The 22869-nt window shown below is 34.9% G+C and overlaps 3 protein-coding genes across 6 annotated transcripts; 1 reads left to right on the plus strand and 2 right to left on the minus strand.

Moving 5' to 3' along the window:
* Positions 1–454: 454 nt before the first annotated feature.
* Positions 455–5814, minus strand: LOC111376059. Of its 3 annotated transcripts, none has more exons than XM_022999015.1 (3): positions 5662–5814; positions 1259–5455; positions 455–673 (listed from the first exon to the last, which is right to left on the minus strand). In XM_022999015.1, the coding sequence occupies exon 2, from the start codon at positions 5442–5444 to the stop codon at positions 1272–1274; it is 4173 nt and encodes a 1390-aa protein (XP_022854783.1). In that variant the 5' UTR covers positions 5445–5455; positions 5662–5814; the 3' UTR covers positions 455–673; positions 1259–1271. The 3 variants fall into 3 exon arrangements, with proteins under 3 accessions (XP_022854783.1, XP_022854898.1, XP_022854847.1); XM_022999130.1 differs by having other exon boundaries at positions 1252–5455; XM_022999079.1 differs by having other exon boundaries at positions 1259–5510; positions 5662–5801.
* Positions 5815–9503: 3689 nt separating this feature from the next.
* LOC111376232 (probable RNA-binding protein ARP1) lies at positions 9504–12771 on the minus strand. 2 transcript variants are annotated; one of them, XM_022999269.1, is made up of 6 exons: positions 12451–12771; positions 12213–12360; positions 11828–11957; positions 11711–11753; positions 10671–10902; positions 9504–9758 (listed from the first exon to the last, which is right to left on the minus strand). In XM_022999269.1, the coding sequence occupies exons 1-6, from the start codon at positions 12628–12630 to the stop codon at positions 9751–9753; spliced, it is 741 nt and encodes a 246-aa protein (XP_022855037.1). In that variant the 5' UTR covers positions 12631–12771; the 3' UTR covers positions 9504–9750. The 2 variants fall into 2 exon arrangements, with proteins under 2 accessions (XP_022855037.1, XP_022854981.1); XM_022999213.1 differs by having other exon boundaries at positions 9504–9794.
* Positions 12772–16174: 3403 nt separating this feature from the next.
* LOC111403231 lies at positions 16175–17005 on the plus strand. Its single transcript, XM_023031659.1, has one exon. The coding sequence runs from the start codon at positions 16175–16177 to the stop codon at positions 17003–17005; it is 831 nt and encodes a 276-aa protein (XP_022887427.1).
* The last annotated feature ends 5864 nt before the right edge of the window (positions 17006–22869 follow it).

The raw sequence follows: 22869 nt of genomic DNA on the forward strand, positions 1-22869 counted from the left end.
ATTTTCCTGTATCAATGCAAGATCCCTAATCTGCATTAGAAAATGCCTGCAGATTGATGGATGAACCAGAACCAAAAAGTTTTTTGCAAAGGGAAGAGGAGACCATGACGAGGACTGCTTTTCAAATATCTAGGGAGATGATGAAGTGCTTAATATGTGGCAGCCTTGGCCGAGACATATATTGACTTGATTTATGTACTACAGATGTGATATTACGACGTGAAAGAGTTAAATATATCAATCTGCCAATTAATCTCCTATAATGAAAGGCATCTGGCAGCAAATCATCATCATGAATGACGAGGGCTATTTTTGGATCCATAGGGCTACTTAATGGTTTACAATCCAGATAACCCAGTTGAGGGGGAGATCCAACTTTTAAATGGTGTTCTTGGAATTCTTTCTTTCGACTATTTGTTGGTATGAACTGTTCATGTGTTTTGGCAACAAGAAATTACAAAAGCGAAGCATTTTATATTTGATAGCATAGGCAATCCAATCCGACAAAATGCATCCTGCTCAACTACAAAATAGTAAGATCACTCAATACAAGGAAATTGAACTATTTTTACAACCAGAAAATCTAGTCTGGTTACCTTGTCGATCGGAAGACAACTTTGAGTCACATTTCACTGCAGCTTCATCTTTCAGATTATATTTCCCATACTCTCAACTGTGATGAGTCAGAAAATGTAGTATTAGACACGGACAACCGGAGAGAGAAGGATGTATTGAAAGACAAGAAAATTCTCGGCATGCCTAATCAATAATGAAACACTCGTGAGCATGTTTGGCTAATCTTAAAAATCGGTAAGTTTGTTTCATAACATGTTTATAACTTACTTTTTTATTACTTTCAAGTAAAGAAGTCAACTACTTTCAAGGTATATCCTAGCTTATTGTCAAAATAACGAACTTAGTTCTAACTTTCACCAATAAAAAGATAATATAATTCAAACCTTGTTTGCTTAATAGTAAATTTACTCACAACAATTATTAGCCTAGCCAAACATGCTCTTCTCAAAGCACTCAAGAACTGATGATCGTTAAGCAGATAAAAGTATTTTGATGACAATATTCAACGAAGAACATAAATTCACTGAACTGCTCAATATAACAAATGCTACTTTCTTCATTATATGAAGGAAACTGGCAAGTGAACAAATTCTTGTCGATCTTGCTACATTGCAATAATGAAATATATTGCAATAAATTTTTACTCTTGTATTAAGTTCATGAGCAGATAATTACCATATACCTGAGCTATAGCATCAGGTTGCATCCTCCTGGCCTTGATATATTGCAAGGGGAAAAGACTGTACAGAAGTTGTCAGTGAGTGAACGAGCTGGTAATTAACGAGCACAGGACCGAAAATGTTGAACTTTGCGGCGCTACTGAAAGCAACTTCCGCATCAGAATTCCTCTTAAAGATAACTTTAGCACGGCCGGAATCACGATCAACTTCAGTCTTTGATTCCATCAATGGCCCAAAACGCTTGAAGATTCTAGTAAGACTGATTTCTGACGGAAGAGAATCTCTCTCTGCAAAGTTTAGTACAAGTTCCGCAGGCAACGACTCTTGCTTCCTCTTATTAACATCCTCGTTTGATTCCTCAGATGTCTTTCCAAGGTTCCCACTGGAATATCGCTTTCTAGAGTGCGGCCGGCGACCTGAATTTTGATATTTTTCCGGATCATATGGCACTGGCGGATATTGTCCTCCCCCATTCTCCCTAGCCTGCAAAAGTTGCTCCCCGGAATAGTTTTGGACAATCCTGTCCGTCCAATAAGAGTCATTCGCATCATCAAATTCAAATTCTCCGGTCCCATCAGCAGCAAGAGAAGCCTTTTTCTTTCTACCTCGCCGATTCAAAGCAATCAAACTTCTAAAACCTGTGAAGAAAGTAACATTTGATCTTAAATAGCTATGACCTTTACTGGGATCCTGTGCCGCCAGTTTAAGTTGTGATAGCTTCTCGTCTAGAGAAGAAAATTCTTCAGGAACAACCATACTTCCCTCTTCATGGGGCTCATTAATCTGTGGACCACTCTCAATTCCTGTTTGATCAATGTTACCTTTTGAACTTGACAATGTGGGAGCAGTCAACTGGCTTGCTACTCTACGGATGCATTCGCCAATTTTAAATGAAGGTTTAAGTGTTGGAGATATATTAGTAGATACTTTTGCAGCATGAACGATTCCCCTAGGATCTGATCCATCAGCAAAAGAATCAAGTGTTTTACGTTTCCTGCCAGAAGACGAGGAAATTGATTTGCTCGAATCTTTCGCATCTGGCTCACCTTCACCATCCGGGGAATATGCTATGTCACCCATTATTTCTTTGAAACTTCTCTCTTTCTTCCTCGGTTGCAAGCTATCCATCGGAGTGTCTTTCCGTTTATGGGAAGCAGCCTTGCCTAAGAAATCATCGACTGCATCACTTGATTGTGTGTGCGCATCATTTTCTAACAATTCTCCAGAGAAGACAAATTCAATCTGTGTATGCTGACCCTTATAACGACTATATGCCAACAACTGAGATTGGGCAATCACAAGATCCAGTCGATCAGCCCCATGAGATGCCGCCGATGCCAATTCCCTCACATAGTCCAAAAGCTTGGTGGGCTCAAAGGAAGTTGCTTTCGTAGATCGATCCACACCATATCTTCTACTTGATTCTTCACGTATACCAGTATTCTCTACAGTCTGGACATCAATCTTATCAAGGGCTTCACGTGGTATGCAAGGACAGGCCAAACCCAACTCTACTCGTCTAGAAACCTCTTCCAAGGCACTCTCAACTGCATTTTGAAATGCTTCTGAATTACTCTGCTTCTCAATCTGAGAAAAATGTGATCTAAAAGGCTTCAATACAGATAAATCATTCCAAGCAAAAGTTCGATCTCCAAAATAGGCTATCAAAAAGCAGTCTTTCTTGCAATATTTCATTGCCTTCTCTGAAGCATCAGCAGGATCAAAAATCTGTCCAGGCCACCAGGGATGGCTTCTGACTTTACCCCAGACTAGATCAGATACAGAAAGCTGACCTTCATTTTCTGCAAGCCATAGATATTGAGATCGGTTTGAGCTTACAGGTGACAAAAGTTCCTCATTTGATATCTTCGATTGGTCAGTCTCGGAAGAATGCTCTTCAATTCCTATTATTGGCTCCTTACAATCATCTTCCTCCACTTTATGACTTATGTCGTTGTCTTCTCTTTCCTGCTGCTCTTCCATAAATTTTGGTTCAGAAGCATTACCCAGCACAATATTGTTGCCACTTATCATGCCAGATCCATCTTCTGCTTCAACAGCCTGATTCTCCCCTTCAGTAGAAACCACATTGTACACGTAATTCGCCTCACTGTGATTTCCCTCTACCAGAGAAATGTCATCAGCAGCTAAGGGTATCTCCAACTGTTCATTTGCAACATCTAATCCAGTCATAATTTTATCCTCCGAAACCACCTCTATGTTAGCCCCTTTATTTGATATAGCATTATCGACTATATGACTCTTGATCTCATCCTTATCAAGAGCACGGGTGAACTGTTCAGTTATTTGGAAGGCACCCTCTTGTTTACCATCTTGAATGGATCTATTCTCTTCAACAAAGTTGCCAACCTCAACTTCAGCAACAACAGCAGAATCATTCACAATAACATCATCATCTGCCATTTGCACACCAGTCGTCTCAGTCTTTGACTTTTCACCTGTGGTGGAAACATATGTATTCTTGGAAGGAACATCAGAAGCGAGAATTTTAACAGTGCCCGGATGCTCGTACAAAGATTGCAAAGGAGCTTCAGCAATTATCTCTTTATCATCTTCTTGGATAAATGCATCTCTATCCAAATCTTTGTTGGAGTTTGCAACTTTCTGATCATTTATCACTTCAACCTCTGCTGTGGCAACAAGAGGTTGGTCTGTATACATTCCCGAGTCAGCTTGTACCAAATATTCATCTCCTAGAAGAGTTGAATTTGTTGTATTTGAGAAATTTACCTTTAATCCCGTCAAGATAGCTTGACTATTCATCACATCAGATTCACCTTTAACCTTGAGAAGCTTATCTTCATCTATCACATTATTATCACCCCCATCAGCAGATTCAGTTGGTTCATTGCATGACACTTTGTTTCTTTGTGCCAAGTCATTTTCAAAGTTCCCATTGCTCTTCAAGATTTTGTCATTGCTAGAGCAAGTCATATCTGACAAGTCAATGCCTGATCCTTCATCTTTGACATCCAGCACCCCATCAACGTCCATGGTCGTAACTTCCCCTCTTTCACTAACAAAAGTTTGTTCGTGAATAGACTCGGAACAAGCATGTGAAACACTATTATTTCCATGTCCTGTCCCTGAGTTCATGCTATCAAAATCTTTCAAGCCTAGATTATCATCCTTAGAATCAGAGATTATGTCATACGATTTAAGAATCGAATCCTCATTTAACCTGTCAATAACAGGGCCAACCACAAATGTCCCTGTGGGTAAAACGTCTCTTCCGCAAACTTGTGTTTCATGATCAGAAGCTAAAACATTGGAACTCGATGCCATCTGGGTCTTTTTAATCATGGGCTCCGAACCGTCATGAACTAAACCAACATCTCCAACGCTCTTATCGTTCCCATCAAAGGGAACTATATTGGGAACTTCACAACTCAGGTTAGGGGAAGCTTCCACATGTGCAACTTCACTGCCAGAAGTTGCATCAATCATCTCGTGAGAGGGTATAGAATTCATGATCAACGTATCATCACTTGCAACATTATCATCTAAGTGCAACATCTCTTCTTTGTGCACCGCAACATCTTCCTCCCCAACAGAAACTTCTACAGGATGATCCGAAACTTCCGGAGTTGCATTATTTGCACCATCTTTATCAGACGCTTCTTGTTTACTGCCCCCTTCTTCTCTAACCACAGCATCAGATTTCTCCATAACAACCTCATTCACAGGAATCCTCGCCTCATGATCTCCTTGTGACTCCACACCACAAACTGCATGTGCCCCACCATAAACAGACTCGCTAAACCTGACCTCTACTTCTTCTGCAATGTGGCTCAGTCCACTCAATGCCGTCTCTTCTCCCTCAACTTCCTCAACCTTATTTTCAGCCACTTCAGTTGAAGCATTTGTGACCTCCTGAAAATCATGCGTTGCAGCTTCATTTCTGTTATCTGATGTACAACCCCTCAACTCTCCAACTTCCCCTGACCCCAAATCACCCTCTTTAACATCACTGACTCGATCAACAAACACGTCAGACCCCACAACTTCGACCATTATCTCCCCTCCACCTCCCTCGCTATAAGACCCATCAATTTGATTCTCACATTCCAAATTTTCCATTAGGGTTTCATTTGGTAAAATAATACTCTCGGTGGGCTCTGAAATACCACTAATCACGGGACCCACATCTCCGTGCTCATCCTCCATAGTTACCAAATCTGAATCGAAATTTTAACTTCGTAAACAAAGAGAAGGCTTAATCTTGACAAGAATCTGAGACAATTACCATAAACCCTCACAGACTAAGAACATAGATCTACTATATATGCGTACATAATAAAGAAAATAGCTAGCATACATATTAGGTGAAAAATTTAGAAAACCCACATAGTTTAACTTGAGAATTACAGTGAAAAAATAATACCTTAGAGTGATGATTTCAGAAGTGCAAGCTGGGATTTTCAAGGGTTGATGCAGAGAGAGTTGGAAGTAATATTTTCGGTGATGTGTCGAAGAGTGTTCGAGTTGCGACACACTCGTGTTTGTAGCAAACAATTGAAGAAATCGTGCTTTCAATTGTTCGGGTTGTTCTCAACTTTATATCCCTTTTTAGCATTTGAGTTTTCAACTTTCATTTTTCAGAGCAGATTGATCCTTAGTAGTTTCCATCTAAAATAACTGTTTTATAATCATTTATTCAAAATAAATTTACTTTTTTCTTGTACACCAAATAACTTCACTTTTCGTATAAATAAAAGAGTGAACATAAAAAAAGAAAAAACCAATGTTTTGAAAATTGGACCGACAATTGACTTGGATAAGGAAGATGGTCGAGGGTCAAAGAATCGAATCGAGGTTAAACCCGGATTGACTTGAAAAGTAAATTAATTAGATGAATAAAATCTTATATAAATATATATACTATTTAAAAAATAATGAATTACAGTATAGATATATACTTTTTAAAAATTAATATTCAGTTTAAGAGTTTTTTTTTTAATTTTAACACGTGTTAATTATTTATTAATAATTATTTCATTAAATAAAAATTAAATGGATACATCTATAGAAATGAAGGCCCAATAAATATTATAACCTAGAAAGTCATCTAAAGAAGTCGATAGAAACTAGAGAACTTGAAAAAAAATACATGGTTGCTTCTCTTTCACTTTCTTTATCGACGGTTCTTCTTCTAGATTTCTTTGTGCTTTCTCTTTTCCTCTTCTTCTTCTTCTTCTTCAAGATAGTGAAAAACTTGGGAAAATCACATCTAGATCACCGGTCATTTTATCGAATTTTTACCAATTTCTGCATCACCAGATTACTGGTTATAATCAAATTGGTCATAGGTTTTCCGGTCTAATCGGCTAGGCTAGATCGATTTTATAAACATTTCTCTCCCACCCCCAATCAACCACTCCACTGTTGGCTCAATCTTGAATGAAGATCAATTGTTTTTTAAAAAAATCATCAAAAACTCTTCCCATAAGCTTTGAGCCCTGTTTGGTTGAGCTAAAAATAAATTTTAAGTAGATATTTTATAAAAGTTGATGAAATGTGTGGCAAAAAGTTGATAAAGATTGTAGATATCACGTAATTTTATAGTTAAAATTAATTATTGACTTTAACTTAAAATTTATCAATCTTTTAATTAAATTAAATAGGAGCTAAAATTTCAGTCACATATATGAAGAAGGATGGTCGATAGCACGATGCTAATGGATAAGGGGGGTGGCTATAAGGTTTGAGAACATGTGAGGATTTTTTCCATTTTCTTTTTCTTTTTCTAATTTTCCTTTATAATATATTTTTACTATCTAACTTTAGGTCAAAGTTATCTTTTCAATAAACTTGACACATATTTTGGAGTTTTGACAGAAAATAACAAAACAGGCCAATTGGTATTAAAAAGTAAATATCAAGAACTAAAAAATAAAAAAATAAAAAGTAAAAAAAGTTTAGAGACCTAAGTATCAACTTCCCCAAATTTTGTGGACCCCACCACAATTTACCCAAAATATATATGTTTTGAGCTCGAGATTGTGTTCTTTGACCTTAGTTTGGCTATTTTAAAAANGGACCCCACCACAATTTACCCAAAATATATATGTTTTGAGCTCGAGATTGTGTTCTTTGACCTTAGTTTGGCTATTTTAAAAATTTGCTAGCACGCGATTTTCTTCCTTTTTCTTCTCCTTTTATGTAGACAATAGACATTGAATATGTAGCATCAACGTCGGACCATATTTCATCAAAAGACGAAAAGGTTTTTACAGTTTGGTAATTCAATTTGAACGTAACTTGAGTTGAAAATATCAAATGTGAAATAAAATTAAAAAAATGTCATTTGATTCTATATACCTTTGTTATATTACGTGTCGATTTCCTTTCTTCATCATATGTATTCAAAAGAATAAGCTCACTCGGCCCCTAACATGTATTCTTGATTAAAAGATTGAGCGCACTTCAACAACATATTTTTCAAGTGGGTAAATATATTTATACTTATAACCTATATTACATTGTTGATCAAGTTGTCTTATTCAAGATTGGGCTACATTGAATGTTGGCGACATGGTAGACAAGATTTAAGTTGTTTTTTTTTTCCTTTAACAATGGGTAATCATGTATCGTCACGAACTATCTCGATCATAATTGGTCTTGTGGACCGAAAATCCTAGGATATGAAAATGAAAAAAAAAAACGAAAAAAAAATCCCATTTTTCTTATTCGAGATATCTGAGAAGCAGCCTTGCTGATTATTGATATCTGGTAGTGTCCTTGTTGAACTGGAATTGGGTGTTTTTTTATTTGATAAATTTGTTGTCTCATTATAACTGTAATAACCATAAAACTATGATAGATTTTCAGTAAGTGTGAAGTTCTCTTGAACATAAAATTCTCTTCTGTGTATTTTTGATTGGTTTGCATCTGGATAAGAAAGAACTATCGTAGTTCTTTCTGTTTGCTTATTATTTACCATAACTTAACTGGTCTTGAACAAGGTCATTTGATGTCTTCCAAGATAATCTGGTGAGGATTCGAGGATTGAATTGTCTTAATTCAATTAGAAGGATGATTATGCTATATAGAAGCAGAAAATGAAGGCGGTACTGGTTCAACAGAGTCTCTGAGGCTCTTGATGATCCAGCTACATTTTCGAATGCCTTAAAAAGTAAATTTCACTAAGTGTGTGTTTGGGAGTGATTCCACTCAAAATTTAATAAAAATTTTGACCGTTATACACGGTAAATGGGCCCAACATCTGCAAGGATATTGGCAAAAAAAGCGGACAAAAACTGCAGCTGTCTTTCACCTAGTGCTTGAAATGTCAAAAATGTCTTTGTAATGATGTGGAATTTAAAAAATGTAGGGACATCATGGTCTTTTCACTAAAATTTCTAATTAAACGGATGGTGCAGTCAAAAAATGCCGCAAATGTGGGCCCCATTTTCTATAGATAACAAATGGATTTCTCATTATAATTTGGAAAGAATCGCTCCCAAACACGTTAAAATTTAAGATATGAATGCAATTGCAAATGATTCAAAAAGGGCTAGGGACCTATATCGATTGAGTCATCTATGCAATCCCATTCCATAGTTATTCTTCACCATTACGAATAAGTCATCTATGCAATCTCATTCCATGTGTCCCAAACACATCATTGTTCAAATCTAGACAAATTGCAGCAACAATAATACAGTCTTATCAAGATAAAGCATCAAAATTTATCTAGTGATTGTGAACATTATATTTTAATCATGCTACAAAGCTTGACTCATTATACTCGACCTATCAAGTATACAAATCGTATCATTTGTTGTGCTCATGAAAACTTGGACTAATAACTCGAAATAAATTTACAAATAAACGATAAAATCAAATTAACATATCTATAACTTCGTTTCCAAAATTCTACACTAAGAGCACCAAACTAACAATTGACACACCGATTCGTTAAGATGAAAGTCCGACTAATGACCCGATGTTTGTAAATAAAAGCTTACTTTTCTTAAGGCCTAGCAAAACATGCCCACTGAAACTGAATACATAGATTTAAGGGAACATTGTTTCATACTTTGTACTTTAAAAATTTATTCAAAACAGTTGTATTAGGTTGTCTAAAATGCGTCGAATCAACTTAGAAATGGACGATATGCGATCTAATCTCGTTGATACAAACAATTTAGTAGAATCTAAATAACTTCGTAAATCATTGAGTCGAGCTATACATTTTTGAAGTAATGGGATATATCTAAAGAATGAAAAATGAATGCTCAATTTAAACAAAATTCAACGTTATTTCATGCAGTTCAATTAAGCCTCATAAAATATGAGAAACCATTACATGAAAATGTTATAATTCATGTTAAACATAGGTAATGAATGAATCTAATTAGCATTGATCCCCAAAAAAATAAAATGCAAAAGCTACTGCAGATTTGATAAATAATTTTTTCTGAGCAGCCACCACTCTCTCTTTGCCTTTTGCTAGCCAAATTTTAAAGCTTCATGCACCTGTTGCATCCTATAATTATTCCACAGCCAAGCAAACTGTATACATAATATAATGTCAAATCTATTAGTTTACAAATCATGTAGAGACTAACATGTTACAGCTCAGAAAAAGTACAACTTGTGAGAATAAATTACTAATCTTATTTTTTTCAAACTGTTTAATCTCTGATGACACCATACCACACTTCCACATGCTCATGTTCTGGTCACTTTGAAGCTTTGCATGTGATGTAAAGATTCTTGTGGTCTATTTTGTGTATTGAACATGTCCATGTATAATGTAAGTATCTGTTTTTAATACGGACGGTCATATATAATACTTGAAAATATTCTTATCGATGTGAAACGAACGTTGTATGATGGGAATTTATGCATTAGATGTGCAAAAACCTATCTTTAATATATGATTGATTGGACATAAGGACGACAAAATTATGAGACACGGTTACTTTTTCGATATATAGTTTATAACAACAATAAATTGACCTAATATCCATATGAATGGAAATAGTCGATCACATATCTTGGGAAGGAATAACAAACTATCAGGACATCGAGTAATGTAAGAATTCAAAAGCCAAGAAAATTAAAAAAATGGATTATTTTTTTCAAATAATCAATTCAATAAGTTTTGTAAGTAGAAATTGATTTATTCTTCACATTTTCACAGCCTGGTCAAAACAGAATTTTGACAATCCTTTGACCATGCCTAGCCCATTTATCTTTTGGCTTTCTAATAAGTCAGTATGATTTTAGTTGATACGATAAAAGTCGATGAAATATATGTAAAATATTGATAAAATTTGTTGGTGTCATAAAATATGTGATTGGATTTAACTGTTAATTTTGATTTAAATTTTTATGAACTCCTTTAGCTAAACTAAAACGGACTAAAATGTTGAGATTATTTACCTGCATTAGGAGCAGCAATAGATGTGGGCTTTGACATCAGTGCTGGAACTGTAGGGATTGGGCCAGCTACGGTTGGTGAGTAAATGCGGGCTGGAAGGCCCATTGTGTGTGAGTGATGGAAATGGTGGAGAGGGTACATGGGCATCAATGCATTTGAGCTCATCATGGGCTGACCCGGATATACTTGAGAGAGATGCCCATTCATGTAGGTCCCACCTGTGTATCCCACCTTCTGTATTGAGGAGGAAAAACAACAAAATATTCTATCAAATGTCATATATAATATTTGAGTTCTAATATGCAATTATTTCATACTATTTGTGAGAAATTAGTGTTTGGGTAGCATGTAGTCTCAAACCAAGTTTTAGCAAAACACAATCCCATTTAGGGAGTCAAATTGGCTCTTGAAACTCAAGCACATTATCCCATTTAGGGGTGGCAAACGGATTGAGTTAAAAATTCAAACTTATTTTGAGACGAAAGAAAACAATTTTCACGAAAGAAATAACTGAGTTGATTGGCTTATTTTATTGCTTTCTTCAAAACTGAGCTTGGCTTGACCCATGAGCGAAAATACAGAACTAAGTTTAGTTTGTAGGCACGAGCCAGATTCCACTGTCTAAGGGGCATGCCAGCTCGACTTGGCATAGCGGCCCCAAATTCCAAGTCTAGTTTTCAAATTTGCTCGCTTGGCATATTTAAAAATAAAGTCATCTTGAACTAATGTACATTCATCAAGCCAACTAGGCGTTGTCTAAGAGGCGAGCTAGATCGGTTCAACCTATCACCCACAAATTCACATAAAAGTGCATTTTACATGTGAGTTTATAACAAATAATATATGTGCAAAACATGCAATAAGTTAAATCTAAATTTGATTTTTGTCGACTAGATATTTGATAGATTCATACGAACACAATTTATTCATTTTTCTCATGACAACTAATATATTTGCAAAATGTGCAATTAAGCATATCGAAAACTCAATTTATTCAAATTAATAACAAATTACATTTGGTATAGAATGTGGTTTTACTTACATGATTGTAGTTCATGTCAGTTGCAATGTATGTTGGAGAATACCTAAAAAAGATAAATGTAATGTAAGTCGCAGGTGTAGTCGACCAGCCAATCAAATTATGACAGCGCATAAATACCCATAGACAGGAAAAGCTTGATGGTGCTGATGATGATAAAACATGGGAGGTGTAGGTGCTCCAGCTGGATAATAACATTGCACGTGATTCGCAGGTGCTGTTGACGTAGCCCTTGGTCCAACATTAACTCCTTCAAATTTTATGAAAATTATTAATTTAATAATAGAAATTCAGATAACATGAAGCTCTTGTTGGAGTCTCATTATTTGATAAAAATAAATTTTAAAATAATGAATTTTTGGAGGATATGTGGTTGAAAAATAGGAAAAAAAATTAAGTTTACATGTATTATTATTTTACTAAGAAAATAAATTATTGAAAAGAGTTTGAAGAAAAATATAATATTGAAAATGGGGATCAAACAAAGGCAAAAAGTTCAAGTTACCTTGCTGAGGAGGAGGAGGAGTGGAGGAGGAGGACCTAGGGCGGCGGGCGCCAAGCACCGCCAGATTGCAGTTGGCACGACGGCCGTTGATGATCGGCGTGGCGTCATCACAGGCTTTTTTAGCCGCCTCGGCATCCTTAAAAGTAACCTGTATATATAACAGAAAAAAAAATTAAAAATTAAAAGAATAAGTTATGATCCAATGCTACTAATATGCATACACCAGATTTTTACTCACAAAACCATAGCCCTTGGATCTGCCGGTGACCTTATCGGAGATGATAACAGCCTCCAAAATCTCACCATATTTGTCAAAGTGCTCTTTCATGGCTTCTCTGGGAGTTTCCCATGCTAAACCTCCGACAAACACTTTCGTCAACGTTGTGTCGCCCATTCCATTGTTGTTGCTCATCGTCATTCTCAAATTATATGCTTGAATATATTGTATGTATATGTTATACGTACACACACAGAGAGAGAGAGAGAGGGAGAGAGAGAGAGAGAATTCTCCAAAGAACCACCCAAAAACTTGTTGAATGTGAATATATCTATATGTGGGTTGGGGGCAAGAGGGAGTTTGTATATATATATATAAAGCAGGAGACAATGTGTGCGTGTATGTATACGTATATATACATATAATGGAGAAAATCAGAGGGACAGAAGAGCAGACAGTTGGCTGAATTCCTTGGTCATTCACTTAACTGTGTAAATTACAGTCAATTTTTTTATTTATTTTTATTTTTTTATTTATCAAATTATCTACTTTCACTTCCACTTCAGATTATGTCACCGATAAAAATTCATCTAACTGAGGGAAGAATCTTCAATAGTGCAACCTTCTAATGTCGAGGCTCCACCTCGACGGGTGGCCCACCACACACCCCAGTCGAGGTGGTGCACCCTAATAGGGCGGTCACACTACACCATTGATAATTCTCTCCTGGCTGAGCAGCAAAATCTAGCTGGCAATGCCATTTAGCAAGCCTCTCTGTGGATCCAATCTGTTGATCCAGTAACAAGTTTGCCTGCAAAAGTTAAAAAAGAGCAAGTTGGTATTTAACTTTTTTATTCTAATTTCAAAGTCATTTTACAATCAAAGAGTCAGTCTTAAGTCCCCATTAGATGGGCTAAATTTTATGAAGTTAGATTTTACTTCCGAATATAGAACGGAATGTCTAGAAATTTGAACTTGCATGTATTTTTATAAGAATAATTCTATTTACCACAATACTCTATGTGGCAATGAAGTTTACAGTCTACAAAATTAAATCTTTTAGCCAATTGTAGGCGGTTGACCCAAGTGCCACATAGACCGGTGGACTTAGATAACATTATTTAAATAAAAATATATTACAACTTCATTAACAATTGATGGTAGTCTGATCGTTATATAGACTGATATTTCCAAAGATTTGAACAACTTATAAAGTTAGTGACACATTCTGCAAGTATAACTGCAGTCATGTGGGGTCAGCTAATGAAATTTTGTGCTTTATTAAGTACGAGTCTTTATATAAGAAAAGATGAGTATGCTTGGGAAGCATTTAAAATGATTTAAATTATAAATAAATAGAGATGTGTGGTGAATAAATAGATGGTACCTGTGGATCCTTCGAAATTTGTGAATTATTAATTGTGAAAAAAATACATAAATTGATGAATTTTTTAGCTTATATTTTTCTAGTATAAAACAAATCAGGCTAAAAGATATGGCTATTTTTCTAAATATCCATTCCTTAAATTGTAAGTCTTTGATCTATGTTCGGCAATGTTTTCAAAGCTTATAAGCTTGTAAAAAAAATATTTTTTATTTACACAATCAGTAGGATATATTATTTTTATCTATACATTCCATAAGACTCATAATTTGCAAAAAGTTGCATGAAACTTTTTAATTTAGAGATGGAAATATGGCAGGTTCTAGCGGGACACTTATTTAAGCTTTTATTTTAATTTTTTTGTATATATTTTTTTGGGGCTTCAAATCTATTTTTTATTCTCAAATAATCTAAACGGTCGGATCGGGTCGGGAAGAGGCGAAGCGGGGAGCGTGACCCATAACCCATTCTGGCCTAGCTAGTCGACGGGACGAGAAATTCCCACCCCATTCCCATCCGAGTCCCACGAATCTCGAATCAGCTGAATTTGTAATCCCTAATCTCTTCCTAATCTATGAGACCAACTGCGTATACGAACAAAATGAGATCGTGACTAAACTAAGTGAGATGTTTGTGTTTGTCTCTATTCAAACATGTACTTAGGCGTTGTAACATGGTGTTATTTCTCTTCTTTTACCATGACCAGTATCGATAATATGAATAATGATTTAGCGTACGTGTATAGCACAACTATCGATGTGATTAATGAAATGACATGCTAAACTTTGTGACCTTCGTTATGTAATCCTATGTGTTATTTTTGTAAATTTTATTTGTGATTTCTAATATATCCGTCCATGTCTCTATTTTTGTAAAGTATATCTATAATCTCTGTTGATAATAGAAATTATTACATGAAACGATAGATTCTTCTAGTTACTACCATTAAAGGTTTGATTATTTGGCATAATTAGATTTTTATGTCAAGATGACTCCGGAGAAAATTCAAAAATTATTGCTCTATAAATCGAAACGAAGAAGGTAATATGGTTGAGAAAGTGAATAAAAAGGAAATTGTGAAAGAAATTCTAAATAGGATGGAATGGTCTGTTCCTCACTCCACATCAAGTAACAACGGTTTGTAAATAAATATTAAAAAATTTTGAGTTTTTAAATTTACGGATAATTTCCTCTTATCGTGATTCGGAAAAATATAAAATGAAATATTTATAATAAATTTAAATTAGTCATTTTTATAATAAATACCTGATTTGGAAAAAGTATATTTATCACCTGATTGGTGAGAATGGAAACTGAATGACATGGTTTGACCTAAATTTATTTAGGCACGGTTTGAGCCCCATTAATTTCTTGTAATATATTATGAAATAATAAATTGATGAAAATTATATGATTAAAAAAGAAGATTTTTTTTATTTGCGTATAATATTATTTTAACGAAAAATGTATGGTTGAAAATGAGTATTGTAGAAAAATAATGGAAAAGAATGAAAAAAATGGGACTCAAACAAGGGTTTAATGGAAAAATTAAATGCAGATCTTAATTATCACATTTAAAAATGGATATTTGATAAAGTGAAAAATTACTTGAACTAAGTATTTTCAAGATATCAATTCACAATTAAGATATAATTTTTCTTATCAAAAATCAGATATATTTAAAATTATAAATATTAATAATAATATTATAAATTTAAATTAATTTATATACCAACCCCTACCTCTATCCACCCCGACCAAATGAACCAAACCTTATATCCCCTCTCTCTCTCTCTCTCCCTCCCCACCCTTATTCTCTCATCTCTGTCATCATTGTCTAGCCACCACCATACTCGACGTCGTACCATCGATGATGATGGACACCACTTTAATAATGTTGCCACCAAGCTCACTCGTTGTCGTCTACGCCACTCCAACAATGGTCGATGTCACTGTTAGATATTTTTCATCATTTTTCATGTATTTATTTTTTGTTTTACGAATGATTTACCACTCGAACTAGTGTTTGCCTCTGCGCAATAGGGATCGACCTATTCAAACGGTTGCCTTAATTTCTATTAATTCTGGGCAAATTCTCGTTTACAAAACACATTAAAAAATTATTCTTCTTTCTTTCTTTTGGCATCAATCAGTTTTTTTCGAGTGTCTTCTTGGTTTGATCAAATAGTCACAATTTGAATCAAATGTCTCCATTGTATCCTGAGAGATATTTTCTATCATACCCCAGTTGTGAATTTGTTGGATAGGAGAGAAACATTTCTTAAAAGATAACGTTTTTTCGTGCCTTGGAGTTCATTAAATTTTCAGATTTCCCTACATTTTTCTCAACAGTTTTAAGAGATGTCTTCGTTTCAAGATCTGACAGTAAATGAATCTATGGCACCCTCAATTCAAGTCATGAATCAAGATTTGATTCGTCTTGATCGGTTTGAAGGACATAACTTCACGCGTTGGCAGGAGAAGGTTTTATTCTTCTTGACAGCAATCAAACTGTCCTACATTCTGAGTGATGATTTCGCGCCTATTCTAGAAGAAAAAGCAGATGATTCAGATGAATGCAAGAAGGAATTACAGGAACAGCGGAAGAAACGGAATGATGATGATTTTCTATGCAGAGGCCATATTCTGAATGCACTATCAGATTCTGTTTACAGCGCACATAGGACTATCGGAACAACAAAAGAATTGTGGCTAGCATTGGACAACAAGTATCGTATTGAAGAAGCAAGCAACCAGAAATGTAATTACTTTGATTTCAAGATGACGGACAGTAAGTTTGTTCTTGCCCAGGTACATGAATTACAACTTATTGTTAGTAATCTTAATAATGCTGAAATTGTCTTGCCTTGTGCATTTCAAGTTGGAGCCATTATTGCAAAATTACCAAGTTCATGGAATGGCTATAAAAAGAAACTCAAACATGATGAAACCAAGCATACCCTGGAATCCCTCATACGTCATTTGCGTATTGAGGAAGACTCTTGTAAACGAGAGAATAATGATCAAGCGGCAGAAAAGGCAAACATGGTTCAAGAAAATCATAAGGGTAACAAGAAGCGTAAAAACTCCAGTTCTAAGCAAAATTATGCAGAAACCTCTAAGAAAAAATTCAAGGGGGATTGTTTTTACTGCAAGAAATTTGGTCATACCGCTCGTGAATGCCAACATTGAATAAAAGACGAGAAGGCAAAGAACGAAAAAACAAAGAAGGATCAAGTAAATGTGACTGATGGAAATCAAGATCCAAACTTTGTTGCTGTGGTAGAAGAAGCCAACTCAGTCGGATTTGAAGTAGGATGATGGCTGGATACTGAAGCTACAATTCATGTAAGTAATGACAAATCTCAGTTCAAGACTTACAAAGAATGCACTGATGGAAGAGAAGTAAAAAATGGGTAACAATGTTTGTACAAAGCTGTTGGAATTGGATCAATTGAACTGAAATTCACTTCGGGAAAGAATCTGACTTTGGCAGAAGTTCTCCATGTGCCTGAAATGACCAAGAACTTGATTTCTGGGGATCGCCTTAACAAGGCAGGTTTTAAGCTTGTAATTGAGTCTGATAGCCTTATAGTATCTAAGAATAATGTATTTGTCGAAAAAGGTTACTCATGTAATGGTATGTTCAAAATGAATCTAATAAATGATAACTTTGCTTATACTGTTGATTCTTTACCGTTATGGCATACTAGATTAGGCCACAAATTATAAATCCATTAAGAACATGCATAATTTAGGAATTATTCCTAAATGTAAGTTTGATGATGTTAACAAATGTGATATATGTGTTCAATGTAAAATAACGTGTAAACCACATAAATCTGTTATGCGAACATCTGAATTACTTGGTCTTATACATTCTGATGTGGCTGATCTACATAGTAAAGTTTCACGTGGAGGGAACAAGTACTTTGTGACCTTTATAGATGATTTTTCGAAATATGCTTATGTATACTTACTAAAAAGTAAAGATGAAGTTTTAAGCATATTTCTTATTTATAAAGCAGTAGTGAAAAATCAATTAAATTGAAAAATTAAAGTCCTACGTTTTGATAGAAAAGGTGAATACCAAGTAGCAGAATTAGCAAAATTCTGTGAAACTAATGGCATAGTTCATAAGTTTACTCCACCATATTCGCCAGAATCAAACGGAGTAGTAGAAATGAAAAACAGGACTTCAGTTGAAATGGTGAATTGTATGCTTATTAGTTCTGGTTTACCTGATCAATGGTGGGGTGAAGCAATCTTAAGTGCATGTTATACTCCAAATAGGATTCCTATGAAGGAGATTAACAAAACTCCATATGAGTTGTGGTTCAACCGGAAACCTAATATTAGCCGTCTCAAAGTGTGGGGATGTCTCGCATATGTGAGAAAACCAAATCCAGAGATCACTAAATTAGGAAGTAAAACTTATAAATGTGTATTCATAAGTTATGCAAAAAATAGTACTGCTTATCGATTTCTGAAGTTAGAATCCTATGATGTTATCGAATCAATTGATGCTGAATTTTTTGAAAATATATACAAGTCTTCAACTATACAAACTGAAGATAATACTACTTCTAGTTCTTCTAAGAGAGTTCATGAAGAATCTCTTGACGATACTTCTATTGAACCACAATCGAAAATAGAACCTAGAAGGAGTAAGAGACAAAGGAAAGAAAAATCTTTCGAATCTGAATTTGTGATTTATTTGCTAGAAGGTGATGTAAATAATATTACACATCAGACTAAGCTAATGCTTAATGATGATAGTGATCCCATCACATATTCAGAAGCTATTTCCTCTCGAGATGTTGTACTTTGGAAAGAAGCAATCAATGATGAAATGAGACCCATTATGTCAAATCAAACATGGAAACTGGTTGATTTACCTCGGGGTTCTAAACCAATAGGTTGTAAATGGATTTTCAAGAGAAAATTAAATGCAGATAGTTCTATAAATAAGTATAAAGCTCGATTAGTAGCTAAAGATTTTAAACAACGCCATGGCATAGATTATTTTGATACTTATGCTCCCATAGCAAGGATATCTTCCATCCGCGTGTTGCTATCTCTTGCTTCAACTCACAATTTAGTTGTCCATCAAATGGATGTAAAAATGGCTTTTCTAAATGGTGATTTGAAGGAAGAAGTATATATACAGCAACCCGAGGGTTTTGTTTTACCTGAACAAGAAAAGAAGGTTTGTAAACTAGTCAAATCTCTATATGGTTTAAAACAAACCCCTATGCAATGGCATGAAAAATTTAATAAAGTAATGTTGTCTAACGGTTTTAAGGTTAATGAAGCAGATAAATGTATCTATTCTACCTGTAGAAATGGTACATGTACTCTTATTTGCTTATATGTAGATGACATGCTTATTTTTGGTCCTAACTTAGAAAGTGTTAAGGAGACCAAACAATTGCTAAAGTCTAACTTCAACATGAAGGATTTAGGCGAAGCAAATGTGATCTTAGGGATTAAAATAATAAGAAAAGATGGATGCATATTGCTGAATCAATCTCATTATATTGAAAATATCCTTAAAAGATATGGTCACATGGGTCATAAACCCGCATCAACTCCGATAGATCCTAGTATTAAGTTAATGAAAAATACTGGTAGATCTTATGACCACCTACAATATGCAAGTGTGATTGAAAGTCTTATGTATGCTATGCACTGCACAAGACCAGATATTGCATATGCAGTTGACATATTGTGTCGATTCACTAGTAATCCAGGAAAAGAACATTGGAATGTGGTTTCAAGAATCCTAAGGTACTTGAAAGGAACTATTGATTATGGATTACATTATTGTGGATTTCCCGCTGTACTTGAAGGATACAATGATGCAAGTTGGAACAACATAGAATTGAATTCTAAATCCACAACAGGTTGGATTTTTACTTTAGGAGGTGCAACTGTTTCTCGGTGTTCTAAGAAACAAACATGCGTCTCAGATTCGACTATGTTGGCAGAATTTATTGCTTTGGCTGATGCAAGTAAAGAAGCTGAATGGCTAAGAAATTTGCTAATTGATATCCCATTGTGGGAGAAACCATCTCCAGCTGTGATGATCTATTGTGATAGTAAAGTTACTTTGTATTCGATAACAAACAAGACTTACAATGGTAAGCAACGACATCTCAGTATTAGACATCAGTCTCTTCGAGGATTACTTAAGGAAGGAGTAATCACCGTTGAATATGTAGAGTCGAAGAATAACCTAGCAGATCCTTTGACAAAAGGATTGGCTAGAGAGATGATTGCGAAAACATCGAAAGGAATGAGATTGAGGTCTACATAACTTCAATTAGCTTTAATGGGAACCCTACTTATGTTTTAAAATATAAACAAAATTCAAAGGGTACAAACAAGTTAAAGTCTGACTTAGACGAGACACTAGAGTATTAGTTCAAACCCATTCATAAAATCTCTAGTGTATGTATTCTGCATGGTTGAGGATGGATTTAATTTCTTAATAAGTTCTATTGAGATAGAAAGTAACTCGCAGAATTACTTTATAAAGAACTTACATATGTAAGTGAGAAAGTCAGGCCGTTTTCTATGAGATTTAGACCGTCTCTAAAGCACTCATGAAATTCAGGATATACGCAAGGCCATTAATGCGTTGGTATAAAAGAGACACTCATTTTTATCGGAATAGTATGTGTAATGACTCCGGCTAGTCATGATAGAGTCCTTGGTTCAGGATTCGTTCACCATAGCACCTTGACAAAACTTTGAGTTGTTTACACTAAGTGAAAGTTCAAAGTCAAAAGCTACTTTCATTTATGTATGATTTCCTACGATGATGCCTTTTGTGTGTGTTTACATGAACTACAGTGGCTTGATCCCGTTAAGGGTACATAGGTAATCAATTTTTTTGTGATGCAGCCGCTTCATCTTTTCTAAATCAAAATTTTGAAAAATAGGGGGGATATGTTAGATATTTTTTTATCATTTTGCAAGTATTTATTTTTTGTTTTGCGAATGATTTGCCGTCCGGACTAGTGTTTGCCGCTGCGCAACGGAGATCGACCTTTTCAAATGGTTACCTCAATTTCTATAAATTTTGGGCGAATTCTCGTTTGCAAAACAAATTAAAAAATTATTCTTCTTTCTTTCTCTTGGCATCAATTAGTTCTTTTCGAGTGTCTTCTTGGTTTGATCAAATAGTCACAATTTGAATCAAACGTCTCCATTGTATCCTCAAAGAGATTTTCTGTCATACTCCAATTGTGACTTTGTTGGATATGGGAGAAACATCTCTTAAAAGATTACTTTTTTCGTGCCTTAGAGTTTATTAAGTTTTCAAATTTCCCTACATTTTTCTCAACAGTCACCATTGAAGAAACAGAGATGCCATCGACGCTGTTAGATGAGCGGTGATGTCGTCCCTCTCTATCTTTTTTCTGTCTCTCATTTCAGATATGCTGTTTGGGTAGTTGTTTTTTAGTGTTTTCTGTGGCAATTTTGTTAGTGTTTGGGCAACGATTGTTGTGCCTGTGATCTAATGTTTAGGCGGCGATGTTGGATTTTGTTGGTGATAGTGGTTTGTTGGTGTTTGGGCAATAATTGGTGTGCCTGCGATCTATGCTTAGGTAGGGAGGTGTTGGATCTTGTTAGTGGTTGTGGTGGTGGTGGAGATAGTTTTGAAATTGAAAATGGTAGTTTGTTGGAGGTGACAGTGATATTGGTGCGATGGTAAGGTGGAGCTGCTTTCAGTTTGGTGGGGCGGGTGGTAGAATTAAGAGTGTTTGTGACTAATAATTTGAAATTGTGATTAATAAATTAGATATCTTGTGATAAAAAATAACATGTTACCAGTAAAAAAATTGTGATCGATAAATAATATGTGACCTAAAATTTTGAAATGTGATTTACAAATTTTGTGATTTGTGACTGATAAATAAATTGTGATATATAGAATTTTTTATTGTGACCTATAATTTATTTATTTTTATTTGTGGCCGTGAAATAATGTTTAACTTATAAATTTTTTTTGTCTATGATCGAGAAATAATTTGTGACCTATTAATTCGATAATTTGTGAATTGTATAGAATTGTGTCTTTAATATATTCAATTAATAAAATATAATTATAATAAATTATTTCATAAATAAAATTTAATCTTTGAAATTTTAGACCTGGTTTCTTAGTTTTGAAATGGATCATAATTAATCTGTTAAATATAAAATGAGAACATTCCATATATAAGATTTAACAACCTGCCATTTCATTTCTAAGAAATAAGGTTCCATATTTCAAAACTAAGAGATTAATATTGTTTATTATATATTATTAAATTCAATTAATATATACCCCACCAAACTCTCTCTCTCTCTTCGGCAACAACTCTGACAACGACTCCGAAGATGATGTCTACAACATTGTCGACAACTCCCCTGGTGATGATGTTGGAAATTTACGGTGATTTTTCTTCTTTTTTTTGTGGTTGTTGGTGTTGTGCAAATGATGGTGATGTGGGATGATGTCGAAATTCTGAGGTTGTTGTTGGATCTTTGACCGATGACTGTAGATTTACCTGTGATATTGACCCAATGATCTATTGAGTCTGTAACCAATTGACAATGATCTAGTACCTACGAAATATGACCCGTGACTTGATAACTACCGTTTATGAATCATGACATATGTACTGTGGTCTGTACATTTGAATCTGTGATTTGTTATCATTGTACAAAGATATGTGACGTTTTATTTGTCACCAGATTAGACCAGTTAAAATTGATCTATAACATCATTACATTTATTTGAGACTTTACGATATGATATGTGACCATGACCTAATATTTGTGACCTGTGCAAATTAATATGTGACCAATAACATCCCCACTACCACTCTACACCCACTTGTAAAATCGCCCCCACCATCACAACCAAAACTCTAGATCTAAAATCGAATTCTCCTCAATACCTCAATACCTAAAATCCTGAATCTACCACAACTTCCAGCACCACCACCAACACATCACCATCCACACAACAAATCTGGTCCGAAAAATAAAAATCTACCACA

This window comes from Olea europaea, chromosome 1 (genome assembly GCF_002742605.1).
Source record: "Olea europaea var. sylvestris chromosome 1, O_europaea_v1, whole genome shotgun sequence".
NCBI lineage: Eukaryota > Viridiplantae > Streptophyta > Magnoliopsida > Lamiales > Oleaceae > Olea > Olea europaea.

What these genes read in the sequence shown, in the direction of transcription:
- LOC111376059 (XM_022999015.1), bottom strand. Translation starts at nt 5,444, where the DNA reads ATGGAGGATGAGCACGGAGATGTGGGTCCCGTGATTAGTGGTATTTCA.
- LOC111376232 (XM_022999213.1), bottom strand. Translation starts at nt 12,630, where the DNA reads ATGACGATGAGCAACAACAATGGAATGGGCGACACAACGTTGACGAAA. An exon ending in CAAGCTTTTCCTGTCTATGG is followed by an intron (nt 11,754 to 11,827) that starts GTATTTATGCGC and finishes TATCTTTTTTAG; the next exon opens with GTATTCTCCAACATACATTG. An exon ending in CTGACATGAACTACAATCAT is followed by an intron (nt 10,903 to 11,710) that starts GTAAGTAAAACC and finishes TCCTCAATACAG; the next exon opens with AAGGTGGGATACACAGGTGG.
- LOC111403231 (XM_023031659.1), top strand. Translation starts at nt 16,175, where the DNA reads ATGTCTTCGTTTCAAGATCTGACAGTAAATGAATCTATGGCACCCTCA.